Source organism: Nematolebias whitei, chromosome 13, assembly GCF_014905685.2.
Source record: "Nematolebias whitei isolate Nwh7 chromosome 13, NemWhi1, whole genome shotgun sequence".
In the NCBI taxonomy this organism is placed as follows: Eukaryota; Metazoa; Chordata; class Actinopteri; order Cyprinodontiformes; family Rivulidae; genus Nematolebias; species Nematolebias whitei.
Genome location: NC_056510.1, coordinates 19,824,112 through 19,850,341, shown reverse-complemented (window position 1 = coordinate 19,850,341; position 26,230 = coordinate 19,824,112). Strand labels below are relative to the sequence as shown.

At 38.7% G+C, this 26,230-nt stretch overlaps 2 protein-coding genes across 2 annotated transcripts in view; one reads left to right on the top strand and one right to left on the bottom strand.

Annotated features, from left to right (window-relative positions):
* Positions 1–26,230, bottom strand: part of ttc21b (tetratricopeptide repeat domain 21B) — a 309,444-nt gene that overhangs the window by 97,353 nt on the left and 185,861 nt on the right. The window lies entirely within an intron of this gene.
* grb14 (growth factor receptor-bound protein 14) lies at positions 8,290–24,791 on the top strand. Its single transcript, XM_037686944.1, has 13 exons — positions 8,290–8,352; positions 13,462–13,618; positions 14,781–14,902; positions 14,999–15,073; positions 15,185–15,322; positions 19,625–19,735; positions 19,867–19,962; positions 20,298–20,360; positions 21,896–22,012; positions 22,198–22,267; positions 22,349–22,436; positions 23,580–23,673; positions 24,529–24,791. The coding sequence occupies exons 1-13, from the start codon at positions 8,290–8,292 to the stop codon at positions 24,661–24,663; spliced, it is 1,329 nt and encodes a 442-aa protein (XP_037542872.1). The 3' UTR covers positions 24,664–24,791.

Here is a 26,230-nt window from a genome sequence, read left to right as displayed (position 1 = left end):
AAAGTAGTGCAACTCAGGTGAGTGTCCTAAGTGCAGTACTTAAAACACAAACGTAAGAAAATAAGGAATATGTTGCTTCAGGAGGGAGAGTATTAAGCCGTAACAACTACAGGATGTTTCTACAGTTGCATGGATAGTTACAGTGTCTGACTTGGGACTTTGTTTGAAACCTCAGGATACATGGATGGTTGAACTGGTTTTACAAGTATGGAAATTAGTGGCAGTGGGGAGGTAAATGCTGCATCAGGATGGTCAGAAAATCTGCTTTCGCTTGTGAAAATACGGGCTTTTACTCACAAACAGTGGCCACAAAGCAATATGAAAATGAATAAGCAAAGTGAGACGTTATACTACCTGTAGATGTTATATTTGTAACTCAACAATTTTATGGTTTACCCAAGAAATACCTGGCCTACTGCCTGCAGCGCTGCTGTTTGTTTTAGCACAGGGTGTGTGATTAGCATGCACTGAATGCTGGGAAGTACGTACTTGTGCTTGACAAGCTTTCACCATGATCCTGATGTTGAGCCAGTTCTGGTTGTTTTTAGTACATGGTGTTTCCTTTTACTTTTAAAACCAGTTGTCTGTTTACTAATCCCTGCCTACTTTTGTCTTTTGCATTTCACAATATCTAACTTCCTTCACAAAAATTTTAATTTTAGAAATCATCTGAGGGTTTAATTTTACTTTAGAGTAGTGAAAATCATATATTTGGTCTCAAATAGCTGCAAGGCACTTGGCTAAATAGGGATTTTGTATTTTAATTCATTTTTTATTCAGATCCTGCAGTGTGTTGCATTGACTGTGCTGTGCATCGTCTGTATTAAAAAACCTTTGTGGTAGAGTCGCATTCAGACCCAAATAATCCAACCCGGCCCATAGCCATCATTTCCGAACCCCACCCGACGAATTAACAGCAGTAATTACAGGTCCGACCCCCCCCCCCCCCAAAAAAAAAACAAACAAAAAAAACCTGACATTTTTAATTTAAGCTTTGACTTCTTATATAGTTAACAGTCAGCAGGTGTGTGCGGCTAAATAAAAGGGGCAGAAGATTGAAGCTGAGGAGGGGTTTGTCCTTTCATGGCCGTCAAAGTGCATTATATCCCTGCTTCTGCCTGTATTCTGCATTATTCATACATGGACCCTGCTCTGACTTGTCTGCTTTGAGATCTCACCAGTTTGGGTCATCGTCGCATGCGTCCACTGAGTGCAGCAGCTGAACGTGCATTTGGGAGATGGATCGCTGGTGGTATTCTCATCTGAAGCTTAACTGAACTTTTTACCTCTTTCAAGGCCGGTCAGCTCGCGATCAAATGGCCGCGGGTGGCTGGTGATTGTATGGCAAGCCATGTTGCCGTATAATTGGATCCCCAGCCGCTGACGCAATCAAAAGCCCGACACCAATCCGTCCCGCCCATCCAGTACATTATAACGGCCCGGCCCAAATTTGGGCGTACTCTATTGAGAAAGAAGCCAAATCAAAGCAAATGAAGGCATGGGTTTCTGCCTGAAACCGTCTGTTGACAGACACTTGCCCTTGTTTTTAAGTTGACTAGTTTAAAAACAAGAACTTGTAAATCTTTAAAATACCTAATATAATCAGTCAGCCAGAAAAGGCCGTGTTTTGTTTTCTCTAGTTGTAGAAGTTTCTATCAAACATTGCTTTTTGATGAAGTGAATCATTTGTCTAAGGCACACACAATGCGCTTTGTTTTCATTACTGTTCCACACTGCTACAGCTACAACTGGTAATGTTTACTGGTTCATGTCTATGAATGAACATTTCTCAAGCATCAGTCAAAAATTGCGTTATGAATATGGAAAAAACGTGTATTAGTTGTTTCAGTGAATAAGTCGCAGGACTTGCAAATTTATGCAAAAGGTGCGACTTATACACCAGAAAATACGGTAATGTATAATTTCAGCAGCAACCCACTGTTTTTATTTCCAACTACATTATGATTTATTATTTTACCTACATTGTACCTGATAAGAGTGATTATTTTGTACAAATCTCAAGGGGAAAACTTCCTTTTGTGTTGTATTAGCTCGATTAACTAGCAGCTTTAAAATTACAATTATTCATGATTTTGAGTACTGCAGTCAAACTGCACATATTGTTTTTAGTTTTCACCATAGCTTGTGTATAGCTATCATGCTAAAAATCCATAACTCAGCCCAAAAAGTTGGCTCACGTTCCTTATTTAGAAATTATAGGTCTGTTTTTTTTATGTGCATGAGCTTCAGGGTTGAATTTGTTTCTACATTTTCCAGGGTTGTTGAACCAGTTCTGTCTGCCAACCACAATACATTTCTTGTCTATAAGCTCCTGTACTGTAGGACTGGGTTAATGTTAGTGCTTTTGGTATTTTTTGTTGTGTCTTTGTGTTTTTGTATTTACATTTGCAGCAACTGCCAGCAGCCAACATCCATGACTTGTTGGCAAGATTGCCATTACAGGGCTTCATTCCTAGCAGCAGCTATCAGCGGTGCTAGAGACCGAGTGTTGCTGACGAGACAAATGCATTCAGAAAAGTTGCACATTTTAACCTTCAGCTGCTCCTTATAATAAACATAATTAACACAAGATATCAGCATTCTGTTTGTATTTTTATAGGTGCTGTGGCAGTATAGTTTGATTCTTGGAAAATAGGAGCGTCTCCACTCAAAGTATGAAAAATAAGACTTTTTTTTTTGAGTGTCAATTTTTTTCTCCAGAATGAGATTAGAAATTTGTGAGAACAATCAAGCTTTATGTAAAGGGGAAATGATTTTCACTTGACCTCACTCTGAAACAATCTCCTGTACGCAGATCTTTGAGTGATCCTCGTGTGTCTTGCTGTTTAGCCCTGGACTTCATGGGCTCGTCAGCCTCGCACTTATTTTCACCGGCATTCTTGGGAAGACAAAAGGCAGCATGTCAGTCTGAACAGCTGTTTTTGTGCCACAGTCCCTGTGGCACTGGGTTATGACCTCCTTTCACAGGCACTCAAGAAACCAATGACATCACCATTCCAAATGTGCAGCACTCGTCCCCTCACCCACCATCTGATCTTTTCTATATTGGAACAGTGCCAGCCTGTATTCCTAAGTGTCATTTTTAGTTGTGCTCTTCTCAGTTGTAATGATTAAAACCATAAAGTCAACAGTGTTGCATTAAATGAGAAACTATAGCAGATTTGATAACTTTCGGTGTGTACTGCGAGCCAACTTTGTGGCCTTATCTGTTTCAGACATACAGCAGCTACTGTAAATATTTTGTACAACTGCAAAAAACACATTTTATACAAATAGTTGCAGAGAAATGATAAATTCTTGAACTAAGGTATCGTATTCACATTATTTATAATTTATATGACAAACCAGAATAGATGACCGCATCAACTGGATGTTTTGACAGGATTCTAAATCATAGGTCTCCAGCAGTGAGTAGACCATGAAAACACAAAGATTGCACCAAAAGAATACAAGACTATTTATTGTATATGCACAGATAGACTCTGATGAACATGATGAACAGGCGTGCTGATTACAAATTCAGGGCAGGTGTGACAAAAAAACTAAACAAAAAAAAAAAATAGAACTGCAATGACTGACAAGACTCACTGGTCTTGATAAATGAACACATCAAACATAATAAAGTTAGAAAGTGATTTCATACGGCAGCTTGGAGCAGAAATATATAAATTCTGAGCCTTTTTCTATTTTATTCCTCATGCATGTCTCATCTGTTATAATTTACTTAATGTGGGTTTTACTGCAGGTCTGATTTTTATTTTTATTTTTTTAATGGCTGTAACTCCACCAGTTTATTATGGATACTAAGCTAAGACTTGGTGTGTTAGTAACTGAGTCATTCACAACACACACTCCAAGTGCTACTCATTCCACAAGATCTTTGCTTGAAACTTTAGCAAGAACTGCTGGAGTCAATTGTTTGTTACCAAAAGATTTCATGAATCTTGGGACAGATTTTAATGAAAGATCCAGAGGATAAACACTTTTGGAATCAATACAAATTTAGATAGTCGCAGCACAAAGCTCAGTCAATATTACAGAAACTGAACTAAAATTAATGTGGTAGTTGGTGAGACATCTCATGATATTGCATTTTTTTAAACCTAGCATTACAACTCCATCATGGCCTAGGTGGGGGCATATTCCTTCTACGAATGCCAGGTTATACTCAGCATTAACATTAATCAAAATATTCAGCCAAGCGTCTTGTGGAGGACTCTTTTTTTTTTTTTTCCACCACTGGAAAAGAACATTCCTCCTCTTCATTAAAAAAAAACAAAAAACATATTTAATCATTGAACAAAAGTAAATTAATAAAAACAACTTGGAAATTAATTTGCAGAGATTCTTTCCTCTAATGAAACAAACTAACAAAGAAAAAAAAAAAATCATCCCAGCAAAAATGCTCCAAACAGCATCTACAAAGGTACCAGAACCTCCTACAGTAGGGGTCAATGGTTAGGACATTTCTTTTAATTTGTCACTTTTTTGGTACGTTCCACTTCACCTTTGGTTTAAAACTTACTCTGATGAAGTTTGTGGGGGGGACCGGTCTTGATTGAATTTGCTATGGTCAAGGACAATGTGTCTGGAGGTAGCTTTGTTATGGGAGCTGTGGAGACTCCGTTATCGTTCTGGCTCCATTAATTCCTATTCATTTTAGCTGTGTGATAGCTAGCAGCGTCTACTTGTCTGTGCTTTCACAAATCGGCGCTGTGTTTCCAGATAAAGATTGAAGCCTGTTGTGGGAGGCGTCCCTTACCCCGTCTGTTCTCATGAGTTTAGTGGGAGCACAGTTCTGTTCCAGAGGCAGCTCGGCTAAATTACTGTAAATACAAAGATGTGAGCAAACTTAAACGAAACATAGAAGCATACACATTTAAAAATGTCATTTTCCCATATTCAAAAAGAACACTTTAAAGATGTCAGTTATTTAAAGTATCTGTTTTATCTTTCTGAAACACCCCTCTAGCTTACTGAGTGAACTAACCTTTCACGACATGTAATCTGTAGTTTAATGAAAGATTAGCCTTTCATGTTGTTTGGACAATTTGTGTGCATTATGTATTTGTCGGGACTAACATAGTTTTGTCTGTCATTTTTAATTATCTAATAGCAGAGGGCACAATATAAAAATGACAAACTGCTCATTACCAGGTTTCTTATTTTGCAGTAAATCTGATGGAAGTTGTGGCTGTTGAACTGGAAACTGCTTATCAGTTATAATTCTCTATCAATCCTTTCTGTTTTCTTTCCTGCACTAGGTACCTTTTTACTTTTAGTTACTTATTCTCTTATGATGATTATGTTAAAAAAAAAAAGATAAAGTACTGACAAATTATTGTACAGACCGAATAAATAGATTCAAGCAATAACATGGGTGGTGCAGCAAAACTGCTAGCATGACCCTACAGAGCCTCATTGACCTATACAAGGAGAAGTCGGTGAACAAGGCCCGGCTGATTCTGGCAGATCCTGATCATCTGCTCCATGGTGAGTTCAGGTTGCTTCCATCTGGATGCAGGTATCTGCTGCCCAGATTTAGGATGAACAGACAGTAACTCACTCATCCATGTAGCGACCAGGCTTCTCGATGAACAGTCATGATTCCATGTACTGTTATTTTAATGGCTCAGTTGTCTTCTAGTATGGATGTTTTGTGTGACTACTGACTGTGAAACTAATTGCCCCTTGGGCATAATAAAGATTATTGAAATGAACTGGTGTGCTGGAGCAGAGATTAGAACTTTTGCTTCACAGCAAGAAAGTTGCAGGTTCAACACCAGGATGTACTCTTTCTGTGTACTTTGCATGTCCTCTCCCTGTGTGGGTACTCCAGTTTCAACTCACAGACTGAAATCAAGCAGGTTAGGTGAACTGGGACGTTTATTGTTACTAGGCGTGAAAGTTGGGCATTAATGGTTGCCTATCTCACTTGTCTCTATGTGGCCCCGTGATGGACTGTTGACCCGCCCAGAGTGTACCCCACCTCTCGCACTTTCACCACTTGAGATGTTCATGAGCTCCCTAGGACCTGGCTTAAAAACAAAAAAACTGGATGAGTGGAAGTAATGATAAGTTAGAATACACAACACAAAGAAGAAGAATACACAAAGCAATATGTGAGATGGATGGATAGATGGATGGATGGAGATGGATGGATGGATGAATGGATGGAGATGATAGATGGATAGATGGATGGATGGATGGAGATGATAGATGGATGGATGGAGATGATTGATGGATGGATGGATGGATGGATGGAGATGATGGATGGATGGATGGATGGTTGGAGATGATGGATGGATGGATAGATGGATAGATGGATGGATGGATAGTTTTTGATTCACTCAGTCACACACAGATTATACAATTTTATTCTGTTAGCTTCAGAGATACTTTGACTTACTGCTGGTCACTGAACCCCCCACCCTTTTATTAGAAGGCAACCTTCCTTTACTGGGCCAAGCCCCAACCCCAACCCACCCACTCCTCTGTACAGTTCCCTATAATCCCCTGCTAATTCCCTATATTCCCGCTAAAAAATGTATACAAATAAAATGTTCTATCAAATTTGAAAAACACAATGTAGAATAATAAAAATGGAACATTTTGAGCAGCAAGCAGGAAACAAACATCATTAACGGTAGAAACCACAGTAATAAGGAGAGCAGTATGTACAGGAGGTAGTGCAGAATCTACACAGATCCACAGAACATGTGTAAATACAGCATATCAGCGTATGGTTGGTAATAAGCCCACCCGAATTTGCAGGTTATTTATAGAAGTAGGTTTATGTGCAGTGTCATTCATAGTTAAACTGTATTGACAGATTTAAAATATGGTGAATAATTGCATGGGGAACATGTTCATTACTGACACCAGGGACAGTAAATTAAAGTGCCTGCATGACAAACCAAGAACCTTTTCAGTTATTCCAAAGTCCATGCTCAATAATCCAGGTACAAATCCAACAATGTTCAGCCAAGTCACCTAGATGGTTTCTTTTTTTTTTTTTTTTTTTGGCTGAGACATTTTGTCTTTCATCCAAAGGACTTCTTCAGTCTGAGGAGCCACAAACAAATTGGAGTCCCACAAGCACCAACTCCCATAATGAAAAAAAAAAAAAAACAGTTTGTTGGTGATAAGTGGTTTCTGGGGCCCACCCTCTCCTGGATGAAACGTCTCAGCAAAAAGAAAAAAAAAAAAACGTCCAGATGACCTGACTGAACATTATTGGATTTGTACCTTATTGAGCATGAACTTTCATGTTTTGAACCATTTTGGCCTGGCTGCCTTAGAGGAGTTGATGGGGAGAGGGTGGGCCCAGAAACCATGTTAACACCAGCAAACTGTTTTTTTTTTTTTTTTCCCACTATGGGAGTTGGTGCTTGAGTGACTCCAGTTTGTTTGTGGCTCCTCAGATTGAAAAAGTCCTGTAGATAAAAGATGAAACGTCTCAGAATAATAATTAAAAAAACGTCCAGATGACCTGACTGAACATTGTTGGTTTTCATTTATAGTGTGTGAAATATGCGTGTGAACATTTTATTAAATGTGAGTATCTGGGTGAGTCTAAAGGACAAGTTTTGTTGCTGCTTCTACAATTTATTGTAAAAAGTCTCAGTAATACAATGAAGCTATAAATGCAATGTTGTTAAATAATAAAATATAGATACATTAGGTAAGTGGTTCTTTATGTTTTTCCATTTACAAGTTTTGTGAGTATTTGATTTTTGAGGCGCAAACATCTCATGAACACAGTAAATAATATTTGCTTTGTGAAACATGTCTGGAGACAGTCAGCAAAACAATCTGATACACGTGAATTTTTGTTGGGCTTTTACATCATCCTACTGTCCTTTTTATTAAAATGTATAAAGTCTTTCTGGCCTTGCAGTGTTTACATTAACTCCTCACCATGAGAAAGAAACATCTTTTTCTTTCTGTGTTTTGTTTACTGGAGCTTCCTATTATAAAAAAAAAAAAAAGATAGAAAAAGGAAAAGAGTTTTAACATTTTCAAGGACAAAGGAGGAGTTTGAGTTGTCGGGAGGCAACGCTATTTAGTTTCTCACACTGTCAGTCTGAGGGAGTTAACCCACAGGTTATTTTGTAGGAAACAGGATTATTATGTAGAAAGAAACTTGTCTTGATACTTTTTACTGTATATGCTAGTCATTACATCTTTATAATTTGTACTTGAAAGTTCTGTCCCTCTATGGATGGAAGTTCAGCTCATAGTTCATTGCACATGAAAGGCAGAAGCATGAATTTCCATGCAAGACGAGTCACCTTGCCTGCCATCACACCTCTCTGTCTGCAGAAGCGGGTAAGAGCTGAGCGTAAATATTTTCTGCTATTAATTGATACTTATTTTTCCTGTTAAAGTGCATTGCTGTTTTCTTTCGTGCACTAAATTTAACTGACTTTTTAAACATGTAAGCATTCACAAAGACTTGATCAAACTCTTTTCAGTTCATTTTAATCAATAATACTTCTATTTTTGTTCCAAAAAACACTTAATTTTCTGCAATTAACTTATTATTATCATCGCTATTTTTAATTATTAGATTTACACTGAATTCTTGAAATAGCTTACCATAAGACACTATTGTTAACAACTGATTCCACTATAGTGTAAGACTGCCTCTTCTCATTAATCATAAATATTACCTGCATTGAAAAGTTTAGCAGATGGTTAATGAAAACAAAGAAAAAAAAAATCTGAAGGTTGTGTTTTCTCTGTTGATGCACTTTGTTTCTAATGTTCACAAACAGTGTGGCAAAAATGAGAATTAAAACTCTAAAATTGTAAAAAAAAAAAAAAATCACTTCTATTGAGCAAATGACATTTGTTTTGCTTTCTTATAAATGCAGGAAAGTCTCAGTTCTTTTATTCAACACTGGGGCTCTAACTCTAACAGTTCATATATGTAAATGTTTAAAAGCATCCGTTTTAAAATTATATTTAAACTTTTTAAAATGGGGTTTTATGGAAAATTGTATTAATAATTAATATCTTACCTGTTGAAGATAGCTCTTTGAACAATTTCAGTTTAAGAAACATAGATTAACTCCTAGCAGACAAGACCAAAGTGGATTGCTGTCATCCTAAAACAATCCTGTCAAAAGTTTCAGAGTAATTCTAGTGAATAATTTTATTTAAAAATAAAAATATATAAATACTTTTACCTTACTGTCACGTTTGCTCTAAACAGCAATTCACACAGAATTCTTTGAGGTTTTTTTTTTTGCAAATGCAAAAAGCAGCAGCTAGCTGTAGCACTTCCTCTGCAGCCTGAGGTACATCACATTTTACGTGTTAGATTATATTTTAGTAATCTAAAGGTGTAAAATTATTATTGCATGCTCATTCCGCTTTAATGTTAGCCCTTATTAGCTTGTCCATCAAGTCTAGGCTTCATTTTTCCAAACTGAAACTATTCAAATAGTTTCCTATACAACAGGTAAGATATTAATTGTTAATAACAGCTCAATAAAACCCAACTTTTAAAGTTTTGAATTTATCCTTTAACAAATAATGCTGCTACTACCTTATCAGTGTTGCTTTATGGCATTTGTCTGCTGTAATTCCTCTCTTGCGGCACGTTGCCAGCACAGTTTTGTCTGTTCCTTTCCAGTAACGTGTGGTGAACAGGTGTTAGCAGTTAGCAGCTGGCTGGTAGAAGTAGCACCTGGTCCGCCCTATTAAAAAAGTAGTGGATCTGAAACCGTCAGTTTTTCCAGTGTTTTGACAGCGGAGGACTGGGTGGACTTTTCTGCGGGTTTTCTTAGTCAAGGCTGGAGGCCAACTCCTCACCACCACTGCTCACTGACAGAGGCACAGTTGTGGGAGAGCACTTCAAGGTTTAACCTTAGGAGGCTAATTGGCAAAATGGCACACACTGTACTGCCCTTGAGATAAGAAGGTCTCTAACTGAGGAGGTTGTGTTCAATGAAACTATATTTAGTGCTGCATAGTAAGGATCTGGATATACTCTGCCTTGTCAGGCTAGCTTTACGGTACGTAACGTACCGCTGGTTTTCACAGTGTGCTTCACCTCTCACCTCTGTGAGACGTTTCCTTTGATCAGCACTTCAGCTGGCATCAAATTAACATGGCTTTGGGAACACTTTGTTTTGATAGACCTTGATCATGAAACACCTTTTATATCTACATCTTTTAGCAAGTGGAAAGTTGTGAGTTCAATCCCCAACCATAAGTGTTGAGAAGTCTTCAACAGACTTTAAACACTTAAAGTTTAATGTTAATAAATACTTTGAAAAAACTAATATGATTTAATTGATAAACTATATCTATTAAGCAGTGGAAACTTGTATTGCTTACCTTTTTGTCTCTCATATTTTCAATTCAAGACCTAAACTAGTGTGTAACTACTGTCTACACCCTATAAAGGCACGCATCTTTAAACAGAAGTTTACTTTTATTTTGATAAGGAATCTTAATTTCTGAAGAAGGCTGAGAAAATAGTCTTATATTGAATGACCTGCAAACCTGTACAGTCTCATGTCAAATATTTCTACAGCACTATTTGTTTACAAAAAAACATTAAAAAAAATCCTAAAATAATAGGCCTATTTAGATTTTTTAAATTATTAGTGTCAACTGCTGCACACCTTTATAATGAAACTATGATGTAGTCCCTATATTGTTGTATAAATAAACAATAAAAACAAAATTTGCAGTAACAACAAGATATTGTGTTTTAAATTTTACAGTTTAATTTCAGTCATTTATGTTGTACAGACTGAAAAAAAAAAAAGAGAAATTGCCATTTTCCAAGAGATTTGTTGACCAGTATCTCAAAGTTTAGTTTAGAATCTTGCAGCCAGATGTGTATTATCTTCTAATTCTTCTTCTATCTTCTTTGTCCTGCAGCACATAATTAATACGTAACAAATAAAACCATGTGCTTATTTGAATCAGGGTTACTGCTAATGAATGCAACTCAGTGTTGACTGACAAAGGCTTTTTTGTCTCCCACCACAGCTTATCTTGCCTGGCTCTTTATTGGAAAGTCAACCAATAATAATTAATAGGTACTCATTATTTTTTTATCCTTTGGAGTGAACCAGTATGAGTTTGTTTGCTGAAGCAGTCAATGCTGTAAACAGAGTTTAAATTTGTAGATAATAAAAACTGAATGTGCTGTTTACTCAGTTATCCTTGAAATGTGCTGATCATTAAGGTCCAATATTCAGTATATAAAACACTTCCCTCTGTTGGTCTGCATGCATTGCTTAGTTTGAACTATCAGGTCTCTCTTGTAAATGAGTCCTCGAGGCTCAATGGGATTTACCTGTCTAAATGAAGGTTGAATGAAGGAACATATTTCATCTTACCGACACCAACAGCTGATTTACTTTTGAGGTAATATCATATTAGCATGGCTGCCACAGCTAATCAACCTTAGCCAACACAAAAATGGCTGAACCCCAGTCAAATTATAGATTCTAAGCTTATATTTGATGTGGTAGTAGTTGAGTCATCTTCTCTTCATACTCAGAGTACTAACAGATATTGTGACATGTCACAACATTGCATGAACTTATATATTTCATTTACAAGGTTTGACCAAAGCAACTAAAACTCTGTCACATCTCTCGGGGGTTCCCAACCCTGGTCCTTGAGGAACACCATCCTGCATATTGTAGTTGTTTCTCTGCTCTGACACATCTGATGTTAATAAATGGGTGATTTACAGGCTTCTGCAGAACACAAGAAAACAATTAAATCACTGAATCAGGTGTGCAGGGAAACAACTAAAACCTGTAGGATGGTGTTCCTCAAGGACCAGGGTTGGGAACCACTGCATTAGATAATCCTAATTTAACTCTCTGGCCTAATACGGCAGCAGACATTGAACATTCCTTCAATTCCCTCCATTTGTTGTCTTTGTGGATACAATTTAAAACGGAAACTGAAGGTGCAGTGTTGCTGCATTATTCAGTGTTGACCGTTTTAAATACATCTTTGTCTCTTAGTAAACTGCATTTGAACTGATTAAGCTCTTAAACATTTACAGTATATGAAGAGGTGATGGCATTGCCTAAGGCATCTATCTCTCAATGACCAGTCAGAGGTGAAACTTAGAGCGGCGATTTCTGACCTGAGCCCGGGCCCAGCCCGAACCAAAATTTAGACCGAATAGGGCCAAAATAAAGAGCTTGATGGGCGGTCCGGGTTGGTCTCGGGTTTTTGATGCGGTTTTATGAATCAAACAGCACAAAGAAAACTAAACAAGTATGCACAATAATCTACATGTTGAGGAGGAGGCAGGTCCAATGGGCTGGTTTAAAGACGTAAAAAAAAAGTCTTCAGATGGATCATCTGATCACCGCCGGCAGTGCGCATCTCCGCACCTGCTGTCATCTGCGGTGAATAAGTAGCAGCATCTACAAAAGCCGAAACGAGCAGCGCGTTCAATTAAAATAGGCTTGTTCTATATTTTCCAAATAGTTTTGCTTTCAAAAATATTTTTGTTCATCTGTATGATAGCCTATCTTTAAAGTTGATTTTTTTTTAAGCTATTCGTTTCGTATGTTAATATCCATTTTGTTGCGGGTTTTTTTGGGGGGGGTTCAGGCCTGTAATTACAGTTAATTAGTCGTGTCGTGTCAGTTTCGTAAAAAAAATGACTTCGGGTCGGGTCGGATTTTTTCGGCCCGAATGCAACTCTTGTGAAACTCCAGTCCTGCTGAAAAGCTCTGGCTTCCATTCTCTCCATTAAAGTCAGGCTCTTCTAGCCCAGCCTGAAGGAGTCTGACTCTGATAACAAAAATCTCAACCTGGACCTCAACTCTCACTATAGCACACTGGCAACTTTAGATTAAGTTATTTCAGCTAACATTGCGCTTAACCAGCTTTCCGTTCTCTTCCATGGCTTTTTAACAAAACATATCTCCTTATCATGGGTGTGCGAATGAATGCGAACAGAAGGGGGTTGGAACCACGTGAAGCTTTTTGTCCACCTCTCCTATTTAATGAGCTGAGTGATTTCTGGCTTATTGACCCTTAGTGGTGGGGGAACAGGCAGGTGATTCAGTAGGGTGCCTTAAAGATGCAGATGTCTGAAGTCAGAGGAGGTTTTTTGTGGCACTAATAAGCTGCTTTGTCACACAGCTCCTTTTAGCTTTATTGCTGCACAGAGGAGCACAGGGGAGCTGAGCAGACTGTGATTTTCAGCAGATGCTTGCTGTGCCGTCTCATCCGTGCTTTTGTGTTTCACACAAAATGATCGTCATGACTCCAAACAAGTTCCTCTTTTGAGCTGATTTATTCGGCAAAAGTTTGGTACCTTACTGCGTTGTTGCCAGAGTCTTTATATTGAATATTCTTTGCATGTGTAACTGTACAGGTGATGGTAGTCCAGTTCTTTGCTTTGGGGAATGGTTTGATGAAATGTTTCTGTTTCAGGTGATCAAAGTTTATGATGAAAATAATACCGGCAAAGCTGTAGAGGTTCCCAATGACGTCACTGCCCGAGACATCTGCCAGCTGTTCGTCTTGAAGAACCACTGCATTGATGACCACAGCTGGACTCTTATCGAACACCTCACACAACTGGGTATAGGTATGGTGGTTTTCTTCAGAAGCAGCTTGTTGGTGAGATCAGACAACAAATGTGTAATATTACTGTAACCCTGAGGTGGGATTTTTATCAAATAATTCAAACATTTCTTATTAAATGGTCAGAAGTATACATTCCCTTTCTTTGTTTTATTTAGTGTGACCTGTAGATCTGGCTAATAATCTGTAGAAAGAAAAAGCATTATTTCAAAATATTTTGCAACTGAAAATATTATTTCTGGTACTCACAAAGAAAGTGTGTTTTCTGACCTGGAGCTGCAAAATGTTGTCAAAGTTCTGCTCAAGATACTTTTAATTTTGAGTCAGCAATGTCCTCTCTTTAAAAACTGTGTCGCATATTTTAACTTTATTATAGCATAAATGAGCAAGATGTTTGTTGTGCATGTATGCAAAGTTTATTTATTATTTGAATTTCTCTTTTTGCCCAGAGACTGATATAAATTTATGGTAGGGCTTGAAAAATAAGCTTTTTATCTTTTTGTCCAACCATTTTAACACTCTAATTCTACAGTGAAGCTAAATGCCATGTAGGTTAACACAAACACTGATTCCTGAAATAAAATAAAAAAAAACCTCAACATTCATTAATCTCATCCAATAAACACAATGATTAAATAAAAAACTTAAACATACTAGGAGCAAAAATTGCTATCTTTGATTTTTCCATTTCTGAAATTTTTGTATTCACCTAAGCTAAATGAATCAGTTTCTTGTATTTTTTTTTACAATAGTGTAAAAGTTTCATGCAAGCTCTAATCTATAGTTAAAAGAAGACACACACACACAAAAAGAAATGAGGAAATTCACAGAATAAACAAGCACAGAAGTTTTTCTTGTATTTCAGTTTTATTATAGTTTTCTACATCACACATAAAGACCACAATTGTAACTGTTTATCCACTTTTTTATTTATTTAAAAATACAATGAACCATGATTTTTCCCCAAATTTGCATGTTTTTCTCTTTTGACGACTTCTTTGCCCTAAATACTGTTCATATGGCTGTCAGCATGAGTCCTATTAAAAATGAATATTAATGTTAGCTCACCTAAGCTTGAGTTTTTAAGTTTACTTTGATGCTTCACCTGATGTTTGTGGTTTATCATGCAGAGATGTCTCCTGATTGATCCCTCTGGTTTCCCTCAGAGAGAACCATTGAAGATCATGAGTATGTCATGGAGGTGCTGTCAGGAGGAGGGATGGACACAGACAGTCGACTATATTTTAGAAAGAATTATGCTAAATATGAATTCTTCAAGAAACCTCTGGTGAGTTTTTCAGTGATGTTCACAGAACATAAACATTATTCACAAATGTAAAAGGTGAAGCATGTTAAACAGCAGATGTTGCTTCCAAACTCAAAGGTATTTTTCCCAGATCACATGGTTTCTATATCTACTGGAACTAATGGAATAGTGGATCACTCTGAGCTTATTGAGGTATTTATTTTCCTGTTTAATGTACATATTTGCAGCTTTTCTTGAATGTATATACGTGTATTGTTTTTACCGGAAACACACACGTGGACAATATTTCTCTGCCCAACACAGACCTTTCTCAAATCCAGCACTTGTCCAGAGATCCATGGGTTCCTGCACACCAAAGAACAAAGTAAAAAGTCCTGGAGGAAGTTGTACTTTGTTTTACGGAGATCAGGGCTTTATTTCTCCAGTAAGGGCACTTCCAAGGTTTGTATTTAAAATGATTCACCACAGAAATGTACCGGTATGTAAAAATGTATCACTTCCAATTCCAAAACTATTTTAGTGTTCACTTTTTTTTTTGCGTACATCCCAGTCATGTTACTAAAAGAGCAAAAGGACGGGGTGAGCTTGACTTTCCTCAGGTCAGCTGCCATGGCAGCCAGGTGGAAACCACAGAGCTGCTGACAAGCAAAGCTTAGGCCTGAACTATAGCCACGAAAGCACAAGCGTTCTTCATCTGCTTTTTATTTCCTACAACAGTAGACCTTTTGTTGTCGCAGGTAGGTTTAGTACAGCGCCCTCATTTAGTTCAGCATGTTGACTATTCAGCTGGTGTCTTGGTCAAACACATTCAGTTCAGTCGGCGCAGACATTAATGGCTGAAGCATTACTTTAAATAAGGAAGTGGAACAGTGGTCACATGAACACAGAACAATGGGAGTCTTTGAGTTTTTTTTTTTTCTTAGAATGTTATCTCAGCACAATGTAGCTATTGTCAGTATGTTTAAATCTATACTTATCTTTTTCATTAAACGTTTAAATAGAAAAAACTGTCAAAATGAATGATAATATGTAGTAGATTTGAAAAAGCACAGTTTAAATTCAAGTAAGCCTGCAACCTCTGCAGTAAGCAAACTATTAAATTCTATCCAGGTTATAACATTTCCTCATTTTGATACAAATTCAAATAGCAGTAAACGTGTACCGCCCCCTACTCTCCCCCCATTTACAGCTCTTTTAAAAGAAAATTACAATTTGTTCTGTATTTTATTGGTTCCTTCTAACATTAAGGAACAAATCATAAAATTAAGTGACAAACCCTGAAGCAATAGGTCAAATCTTTTGAAGTGGCGTTCTTTGCAAAGGTTAGTAACAAATATAGATTAGCGGTACACCACCAACACTGTTTATAGTGGGAGTGGTGTGCTGCTGACCTCAACTCGGGATGTCGTGGGTCAGTAGGCAGAATACTTTGAAGACCTCTTCAATCCCACCGGCACGTCTTCCACTAAAGAAGCGGAGCCTGAGGACTCTGGGTCGGGCCCTCCAATCTCTGGTGCTGAGGTCAGTGAGGTGGTTAAAAAGCTCCTTGGTAGCAGGGCCCCAGAGGTGGATGAGATTCGCCTGGAGTTCCTTAAGGCTCTGGATGTTGTGGGGTTGTGTTGGCTTACGCGACTCTGCAATATTGTGTGGACATCGGGGGAAGTTCCCCTGGATTGTCAGACTGGGGTGGTGGTCCCCCTATTCAAAAAGGGGGACGTAGAGTATGTTCCAACTACAGGGGGATCACGCTCTTAAGCCTCCCAGGTAAGGTCTATTCAGGGGTTCTGGAGAGGAGGATCCATCTGATAGTCGAACCTCAGATACAGGAGGAGCAGGGCGGTTTTCATCCTGGTCGTGGAACACTGGACCAGCTCTACATTCTCAGCAGGATCCTGGAGGGTGCGTGGGAGCTTGCCCAACCAGTCTACGTGTGCTTTGTGGACTTGGAGAAGGAGTTCGACCGCGTCCCTCGGGAAACCTGTGGGGGGTACTCTGGGAGTATGGGGTACCGGGCCCTTTGATATGGGCTGTTAGGTCCCTGTATGACCGGTGTCAGAGCCTGGTCCGCATTGCCGGCAGTAAGTCGGGCTTGTTCCCGGTGAGAGTTGGACTCCGCCAAGGTTGCCCTTTTTCACCGATTTTGTTCATAACATTTATGGACAGAATTTCTAGGCCCAGCCAAGGCGTTCAGGGGATCCGTTTTGGTGGCCTTAGGATTGTGTCTCTGCTTTTTGCAGATGATGTGGTCCTGTTGGCTTCATCAGACCGTGATCTACAGTGGTTCGCAGCCGAGTGCGATGCGGCCGAGATGAAGATCAGTTCCTCCAAATCCGAGGCCATGGTCTTGAGCCGGAAAAGGGTAGAGTTCCCTCTCTGGGTCAGGGAGGAGGTCCTGCCCCAATTGGAGAAGTTCAAGTATCTTGGGGTCTTGTTCACGAATGAGGGAAAAATGGAGCGTGAGATCGATAGGTGGATAGGTGCAGCGTCTGCAGTGAAGCGGGCGCTGTACAGGTCTGTCGTGGTGAAGAGAGAGCTGAGTCAAAAGGCGAAGCTCTCAATTTACCGATCGATCTACGTTCCTACCCTCATCTATGGTCATGAGCTTTGGGTTGTGACTGAAAGAACGAGATCGCGGATACAAGCGGCCGAAATGAGTTTTCTCTGCAGGGTGTCTGGGCTCTCCCTTAGAGATAGTGTGAGAAGCTCGACCATCCGGGAGAGACTCAGAGTAGAGCCGCTGCTTCTCCACGTCGAGAGGAGCCAGTTGAGGTGGCTCGGGCATCTGTTTAGGATGCCTCCTTTACACCTCCCTGGTGAGGTTTTCCGGACACGTCCCACCGGGAGGAGGCCCAGAGGAAGACCCAGGACACGCTGGAGGGACTATGTTTCTCCGCTGGCCTGGGAACACCTCAGGATTCCCCCGGAGGAGCTGGACCAAGTGGCTGGGGAGAGGGAAGTCTGGGCCTCCCTACTTAGGCTGCTACCCGCGTGACCCGACCCCGGACAAGTGGAAGAAAATGGATGGATGGATGGATAGATGGATGGATGGAGTTTTCATTCAAACTTTATTTATACAAGGTGGTCTCAGTGAGTCACGAGGACTCATTTACGAGAGACCTATTTAATTTTGACTGGACTGATGAGCTAACAGTTAGCCTTCAGGCCAAGACCAAAGTGGATTCTGTCTGAAAACAACTTTAATGTAAAATATTTGTGGTTCATGCAATTTGTACTTTATAAACCTGTACACTGCCATGAATTTTGCATTATATGGTTTTGTACATAAGGATCTCTAGTTATTTTCAAATGCAAGGATCAGTTAATAACGTACAGTGCAGCCATCAGGTACCTGCAAGAACATCAAAATAGTTCTACCAGAATTACCAGTTAATGCAAAATGACTAAAGGATTTAATCAGTTCAGAGGCAAATTCTATTTCTGCAAACTGTCTTTCAAAGAGTTGTCTGCAAACTCACTTCAAATGATCTGAACTATTTCTTTGAACACTGGCTGGCATGTTTGCTGACCTAAGATCTAGTTCGCACATACCATAATATTGGTTAGTTTTCCTCAAATAAATAACCAAGTATACAATTTTTGCAAAATAGTGTAACTGAGTTCTTTTTGTCTACTTTTATGGCTTGTGAAAATCTCATGTTTTAGGCCATGTTTATGCTGAAATTGTCATGGGTCAGGCTTTGTGGATTCACAATAAACCAGACAACAAGAGTGAAACAAACAAAAATAACTTTGTTTTGCAGCTGCTGGTGGGAGTCAGAGTCCAGTTGCACGAAACGTCTTCTCAGGCAGGTGGAGTGAGAGCCACCTGTTAGAGCTAGAAAAGATTAAGTCACCGCCGGGGCTTAATTTGTAAACCAATTGATACCGGGGAGTAAACAGGTGAACGGCATGATTGCAGATTGACGTGACAGAGCAGAGTGGGTGCGGTGAAGGTTAGACAGGAGCAGGCTTGAAACATGACATGAGCAAGGAAACCAAAACATGATGATAGAAACACGGCAGGAGGGGCTGAGAGTGAGGCAGGGGACAAAGGGTGGGATCATAACCTAGCTGTTTTTTCAACATTTTTCAGTCGGGTCATCTGGACAGTTTCTTTTTTTTTTTTGTGCTGAAATGTTTTAACCTTCCATCCAGAAGGCTTCATCAGTCAAGGAAACACACAACACAAAACTGATTCTTCCCCCAAACAGCTTACTCCAAAGTAGAACAAACCAGTCATGTTGGTGCTAAGATGGTGTCTTTGGCACGCCCCCTCCTCCCATGCCGGCCCTCTTCCTCGTCGACAGTCATGTCAAACTGGTTCAGCACAAAAAAAAAAAAAGAAACTGTCCAGATGACCTGACTGAAAAATGTTGGATTGTATACCTGGATTATTGAGCATGGATTTTGTTAGCTGTTTTTTTTTTTTTTTTTAATACTATTTTCTTTTATTTGTCCTTCTTAATTTGTATGCTGTTTATGATTGTCTATTCTTGTCTTTGTTGTCTACTGTTGTCATCACTCACAGGTCTTTTGTAAATGAGCCCCTGAGACTCAATGGGATTAACCTGTATAAATAAAGGTTGAATGAATATAGAACATTTTAAAGGGTTCACAAACTTTCAAGTACCACTGTATACACACACACACACACACACACACACACACACAGACATGCGTGTGCACGTCTAAAATTCACAACTACTCTGCCACTTCTGATCCTGACCTCTTATTGTCACACAGGAACCAAGGCATCTCCAGTTCTTTGCTGATTTCAGCGACAGTGACGTCTACACAGTTTTATCGGCTAAAAAACTGCACGGAGCACCAACAGAGTTCGCCTTCGGTGTTAAGGTAAAGTCTCCTTTTTAAAGTACTATTGACAGGGGATTGCTGTCATAAAAAAAGAGAACTGTTAAAACTTCACAAAAGAAGCAGAGGTAGAACTGAACTGAAGTTTGTCTGCTTGTAACCTCTTGCCACAGTCTACAAAGTGCAGCTCAGCTCGTGACTTGAAGCTGCTGTGTGCAGATGATGAGCAAACCAAGACCTGCTGGACCACAGCCATGCGCTTGTTAAAGGTTGGCTCGCTGATGAATAACTCCGAGTGCTATCTAAGAGGAGGAATGCTGAGTCAGTGCTAGAGTCAGATTTTGCTTTGGAATGAGGTCAAGGGAAACTATTGAGTGATGCTGGATTAACATTCCCACACTTGACAGAAGCAGCATGTGTTCATTGTCTGGATGTCTGATGGAGAAGTTTGGAGCATTAGTCAATCCTGCTAGTTCATACATTTACAAATAGCTATGAAGCATAAAAGATCTTTTTTACATAATCACAAGCTCTTAAAAAATATCTTAAGGTTACTTCATGAGTTTGAGTTCAAATTTATAAAGCTGACTTTTTAATGTTTCAGTTTGGGATGCAACTTTACCAAAATTTCATTCAGCCGCACCAGAAGCAAAAAGCCTCACCGATGGTAAGCAGAAAATATTACATAGATAACTATTCAAAGATGCTGTCTGGTTGAAAATATAAGGTTTTATGACCTTATTGATCTTCATATGACCACTTATTTTAAAGTCACAGTTTTGGTAATTGGCAATTCTGGGCCCATTTGGAGTGTACATCTCTGGACAGCAATGTAACTTTGAGCAGGTAAACCAATGTACAATCAGATCAACAAACCGTGATCTACAAGTGTGAGTGTGGAGTTTTCATTTTTCCATCTGACTTGGAAGTTGCTTCTCAGTATTATGAATACATGCAATTATATATTTCAATAATAACAACAGCAAAAACAGAAACTCCATCTGTTGTTCTCACTGTGTGAATAAAACACAGCACATTTCTTCACTGTGCTTTCTCCGTCACGTCCTGCACCTCCTGTGTGGCGCAGACACTCCTCTCCCTCGTGCTTCATGCTGTGAGAGCACATCTTCTGCAGAAATTGTCCTGCTGTGAAGTGCACGTGTGAGCAACCACTGCCGGAAAGGTTCAGACCGAACTGTCGGCGTATTTTCAAGCAACCCCAGCGTTCATGTGTGATAAGAGCTTTTGATAAAGAGTTTAGGATCATTTTTCTTTTTTATTTAACTTTTTAAACCAACAATCCTTGCACTCACATATTTTTATGTTGCAACAAGTAGATTTTTAGCAAAACATCTCTGGCAATTTCATTTATTAAATGCAGTACCTACGTATAAAGGCACGTGGCTGTGTTTAAATGACATAGCAGAGGAGTGATAAATTGTTAAGACAAATAAGGCACATTTGTGTGCTATTATAAATTGTGTGTCCCATAAAAATTTCAGACTCAACCGAGACGGCAAAGAAAATCTATTTATGCTTGTGAACTTGTTGCTTTCTAAAAATACACCGCGATCAGCTGCTCTCACATTTGACAGCCCATCTCCTCGTCTCTGCTTTGGTAGGGTCATATGAGCCCAGCAGACTTGCCAAGAGGCTTTGCTGGAAAGCTTGGAAGGTGTGTGAACCAAGCAGATGCAACGCGGTGCTGCGGAGCGTTGTGTGGAAGAATACTGCCTCACACTAAAATATGAAAAGGCTGGCAGGATAGGCAGAGCTCTGAAATAAAAAAATAAAATAAAAAAATAAAAGGAAACATTTTGTTTTAAGCACTTCTTTAAATTGCAAGCTTAGGAGGTGGGGCATCAGTGAATGAATGTTGTAATTTAAAAGCTTTGAGGTAATCCTCATAAGAAGAATTTTCTTGAGCTTGTGTGCAGTTATTTAAAGCCACTCACTCCATGACAGCTTAAAGGACTAAAATGTGACCATGTGTCATTCTTTCCAAAGCCACTCTTAATCCCTTTTCAATGGAGTTTACTGTCAGAAGTCATCTAGAAATGATGAGGATGGAGTTACTTTAGACAGACAGTAGATGGCATCATGATACCACGATGCAGCAAGTTTCCCTTCCTTTTTTATTGTCTGTTGTAATTAGTTCTGTCTGAATGTGCAATTATATAACAAATTCCTTGCCTGTTTCAGAGAAGCATCTCAGAGAACTCACTGGTGGCCATGGACTTTTCTGGCCAGAAGACCAGAGTGATCGAGAACCCATCTGAGGCGCTGTCTGTGGCTGTGGAGGAAGGCCTGTCCTGGAGGGTGAGTCACAGTTTCTGTGTTTCAAATAATCCCTCTGCTTTTGTGCTTGTAGAAAGTTTACATTCAGCAAATAAGCAAGTTAACAATTTTTCCCAAAGCAATGCTTTACAATAAACACACTCGTGTGGTTTAAAACTTTTTAAATTGTTGTATTTCCTGTTATGTTGTCAATATGTCTCTCTCAGAGGAAAAGCTGCCACCGTCTCAGTGGCCATGGGATTCCCTCTGCCTCCCAGAGCGCAGTGTCAAATCTAGGTTTGTGAGATTCCTTCTTCTAATGATTAACGCAGGAGCAAAACTGAATTAAAATCGTAACACACCATCTCTTTGCATCAGCAGTCCACTTAGCCCAGCCATGGTTCCACAGAAAACTGTCTCGGGAGGAGGCTCAGCGTCTAATTACCCAGCAGGGTCTAATTGACGGGTGTGTTTTCCTCCTTTTTGCACATTTTCATTTTTAGGACATTACAGAGTTAAACATCGAAGAAGAGCAAGCATGACTTTGCATCTATCAAATTCAGTGTGTCAAATTTAGAATAGAATTCAAAATTTTACTTCTAACCTACAAAGCCCTCAACAACCTAGCTCCATCTTATATTACATCACTTATTGTTCCATATTTTTCTAACAGAACACTTTGTTCTTGGACTGATGAACTCAGTTCCAAGAGTTTCCAAAAGCAGAATGGGAGGAAGATCTTTCAGTTATCAGGCTCCTCTCTTGTGGAACCAACTTCCAGTTTCTGTCCATGAGGCTGACACATCGTCCAGTTTTAAGACTGGAGTCAAGACTTTCCTTTTTGATAAATCATATAGTTAGGGTTGACTTGTTATGCTGCAATAGGCTTAAACTACTGAAGGACAAATTTACCAAATTTCTTAAATGAATTGTTAAAATTGAATAGTTTTCATTTGATACTGTTTCTATCTTAACATGTGATTCTTTACCTGCCATTGTGTATCTGTTCCTCCTTCCTATTCCTCTCACACACTGCTGGTCAAAGCAGATGGCCGCTTGTCCTGAGCCTGGTTCTGCTAAAGGTTTCTTCCTCATGAGGGAGATTTTCCTTTCCACTGTCGCCTTCATGTTTGCTCTGGATGAGAGTCTGCGATGAAGTTAAACTCAAAGCAGTCTGCTCCTCAGATAAATAACGTTAACTTAATTTTATGTTTATGAACGTTTCTGTTCAGTGCCCTGAGATGACTTCTGTTGTGACTTTGTGCTATATAAATAAACTGAATTGAATTGAAAATGTATGCCAGTTTCAAAAGTGTGCAATATATTGTTCACACAATAGAAACACTCAACTATGCTGCATTATTGCATTGCATTATCATAATACTGCAATGTTTTGTATTTATCGACATACCATAAATCACTTTTTTAATAGAAAGTTTCTCCAACTTTAGCTGTTTTATACATTTCTATACAAAGTAGTTAAATTATATATATATATATATATATATATTAATTTATTTGTTGATCCTAAAGTGTTAAAAGTGTGGGTTTTTTTACACTCATTTTCACTTTAATCTACAATGATTAGTTTTTGTTTTTCTTGTTTCAGGGTGTTTCTTCTGAGGGACAGTCAAAGCAACCCAAAGACATTTGTTCTGTCCCTCTGCTACATGCAGAAAATCAAACACTTTCAGATCTTACCAGTGAGTACTTCTGAAAAGCAAAGCAGATGATAATGTTTGTGCCTGTTTCCATGTGTATGTGTGCTTGTTAGAAAACTAGATAGATTTTAATGAAATTCCCAGAAAATGAACATTGAATGGACACCTATAACTGAGCAATCAACTCAATTCAAGATGGCTCCAACAGCTAATCAACTCTTTAAACACAAAAAATGGCTCTAACTTTGTCAACCTGTCAGATATTAATAGTTTGGTGTGGTGGCAGTTGAGAGTCCAACCAAATACACACTCAGAGCACACCAATTTTACAAGATCATTGTTTAAAACTTTGCTAATAACATCAAATGTATTCCTTCAAGGAATTATATAACTTAGATTTAAATAAACAAAATAATTCACAACTTTTATTAAACTCATAATCTCAACATATTCACAAGATACTTTGAAAAACACAACAGAAACTTCAACGTTAGAACATTTTCTGTATTGTTTTTCCAAAGTTTGTTGCAGGTTTAGGAGTTTGTTCCCAACTTGAGACAACCTTCCATAGATTGAACTTGTATTTCAGTTTTGTCTGTGCCTTCTGCCTCTTCACAAAATCCCAGAATGACTCTGGCATATAGATAATCTGTGTGGAACTCTTTGTTCTTTTTGCTCAAGTTATATCTATATGACTTTGTGTTTGAAGTCATTGATATTTATCTGGGGTGGATTACATCAGATCCTCGATGGAACTTTTAGAAAGACTCAAACATCTCAAGTGCACAGATCCCAGAAGTTTCAAGAGATTTTTTTTATTTTTTTCAAAACTCATGCTTAAAAAAACCTGCAACGTTTGATTTGTACTGATTTGTACACATGTTTGTGTTACTGTAGGTGGATGACGAAGGGGAGGTGTTCCACAGTTTAGACGACGGCCAAACACGGTTTACTGACTTGATCCAGTTGGTGGAGTTTTACCAGCTGAACCGTGGGGTCCTCCCCTGCAAGCTCAAGCACCACTGTTGGTGAAACTCCACCTGAACCTGCAAACTAACACAGTGAGACCCCCGAGCACCTGAACTTGTGGCTCCAAGTGATCTTGTGCCTTAAAGAAAACCAATGAAAATACAGCGGATATCATGATGTAACACACAGCTCAACTATATTTCATTATCAATATTTTTAATAATTTGATTACTATTTTTCTAGAAGAAGACCGTTTTTAAACCAGACTGTTTAATATTGTAAATGACTACTGGTTCTTTACACAACAGGCAATATTTTTTCATCATATAAGAGTCTGTATGGGGTGGGGTGATTATTATTATTATTTTTTTTTGTTGTTGCCAAGTCTAAGCATGATTTCCTGCACTGTAAAAGCTAAAGTTAAACATGTACTGAAAACAGCTAATGATTCATGAGACAGCAAAAACAAAAGTTTTTGTCAATACGTAGCTAAACTTGAGCGTGTACAGAGTAATAATATGCATATGAATGGACAAACATAGGTAGGTTTGTTAAGTGAGTTTGTATCTAGTTCATGTAAAAACGTTGATGTAAATTTATTAAAACATTTTTTACACCATGTCAGTTTTGTTTTAGACAGCTATATGTGTTAAAGTTAATCCGTTCTTGCAAGTGATGCGATGTGCAATTGATGTAATTGCTTGAACGTCTGTAACGTTTTCAAGGTTGAAGTTGTTTTAGGGTGGCACAGTGGTGCAGTTAGAGCTGTTGCCTCTCTGTGAAAAGATCACCAGATTAAATCCTGGCTGGGGGTCTTTCTGGGTGGAGTTTGCATGTTCTCTCCATGCATGTGTGGGTTTTCTTCGGATACTCCGGTTTCCTCCCACAGACCAAAAACATGCATGTTAGTCTGATTGTTAACTCTAAATTGTCCCTAGGTGTGAGTGAGAGAGTGAATGGCTGTCTCTTTGTCTCGATGTGTCCCTGTGATGGACTGGAGACCTGTCCAGGGTGTCCCCTGCCTCTCGCACAGTGATTGCTGCACATGGACACTAGTAAAGGAAAAAGCAGGTAAATATGGATGGATGGAAGTTGTTTTAGGTACTTTAAATCTGCTCTGAAATAGACCCCAGTCCAACCAATCTGATAAATATTCTCTTTGAGCAGTCCGACTAGCTGTTAGTTGGACTGCTCAAAGAGAATATTTATCAGATTATCTAAACAACAACACTAACTACTGTCTGCTGCAAGTAAGATACTGACCTCTCACAAGGATTTGACATAACCCCACTTCACAAAAGCTGAACTATAATGATAAGGCTTCTAAAAGCAAGTTAAAGGGTGACCCTTTTCAAGAAAATAGAACAACTTATTTTGTCCAGATTTAAAGAATATCAAAAGTTAGATTGTTTTCTCCCCTGAACATATCAATCTGAAAAGTAACCATCACCTCTAATTTATAAAAAATCAGATTAAATATTTTTAAATCATATGTATTTTTTACTCTCATAGTATTTTAAAGGTTTATTTTCTAAAGAAAACTGTTTTTTCTATTTGACAAAACATGATCTTCATGGAAGTGCCGGTGATGTTTCAGGAAGTGTTCTCCAACTGACCTGAGAGATTACGA

Bases quoted from the DNA above. Each gene is read 5' to 3' on its own strand.
- grb14 (XM_037686944.1), top strand. From the start codon at position 8,290: ATGAATTTCCATGCAAGACGAGTCACCTTGCCTGCCATCACACCTCTC. The intron at 8,353-13,461 runs GTAAGAGCTGAG...TTTCTGTTTCAG, and splicing joins CTCTCTGTCTGCAGAAGCGG to GTGATCAAAGTTTATGATGA. The intron at 22,013-22,197 runs GTGAGTCACAGT...TGTCTCTCTCAG, and splicing joins AGGAAGGCCTGTCCTGGAGG to AGGAAAAGCTGCCACCGTCT.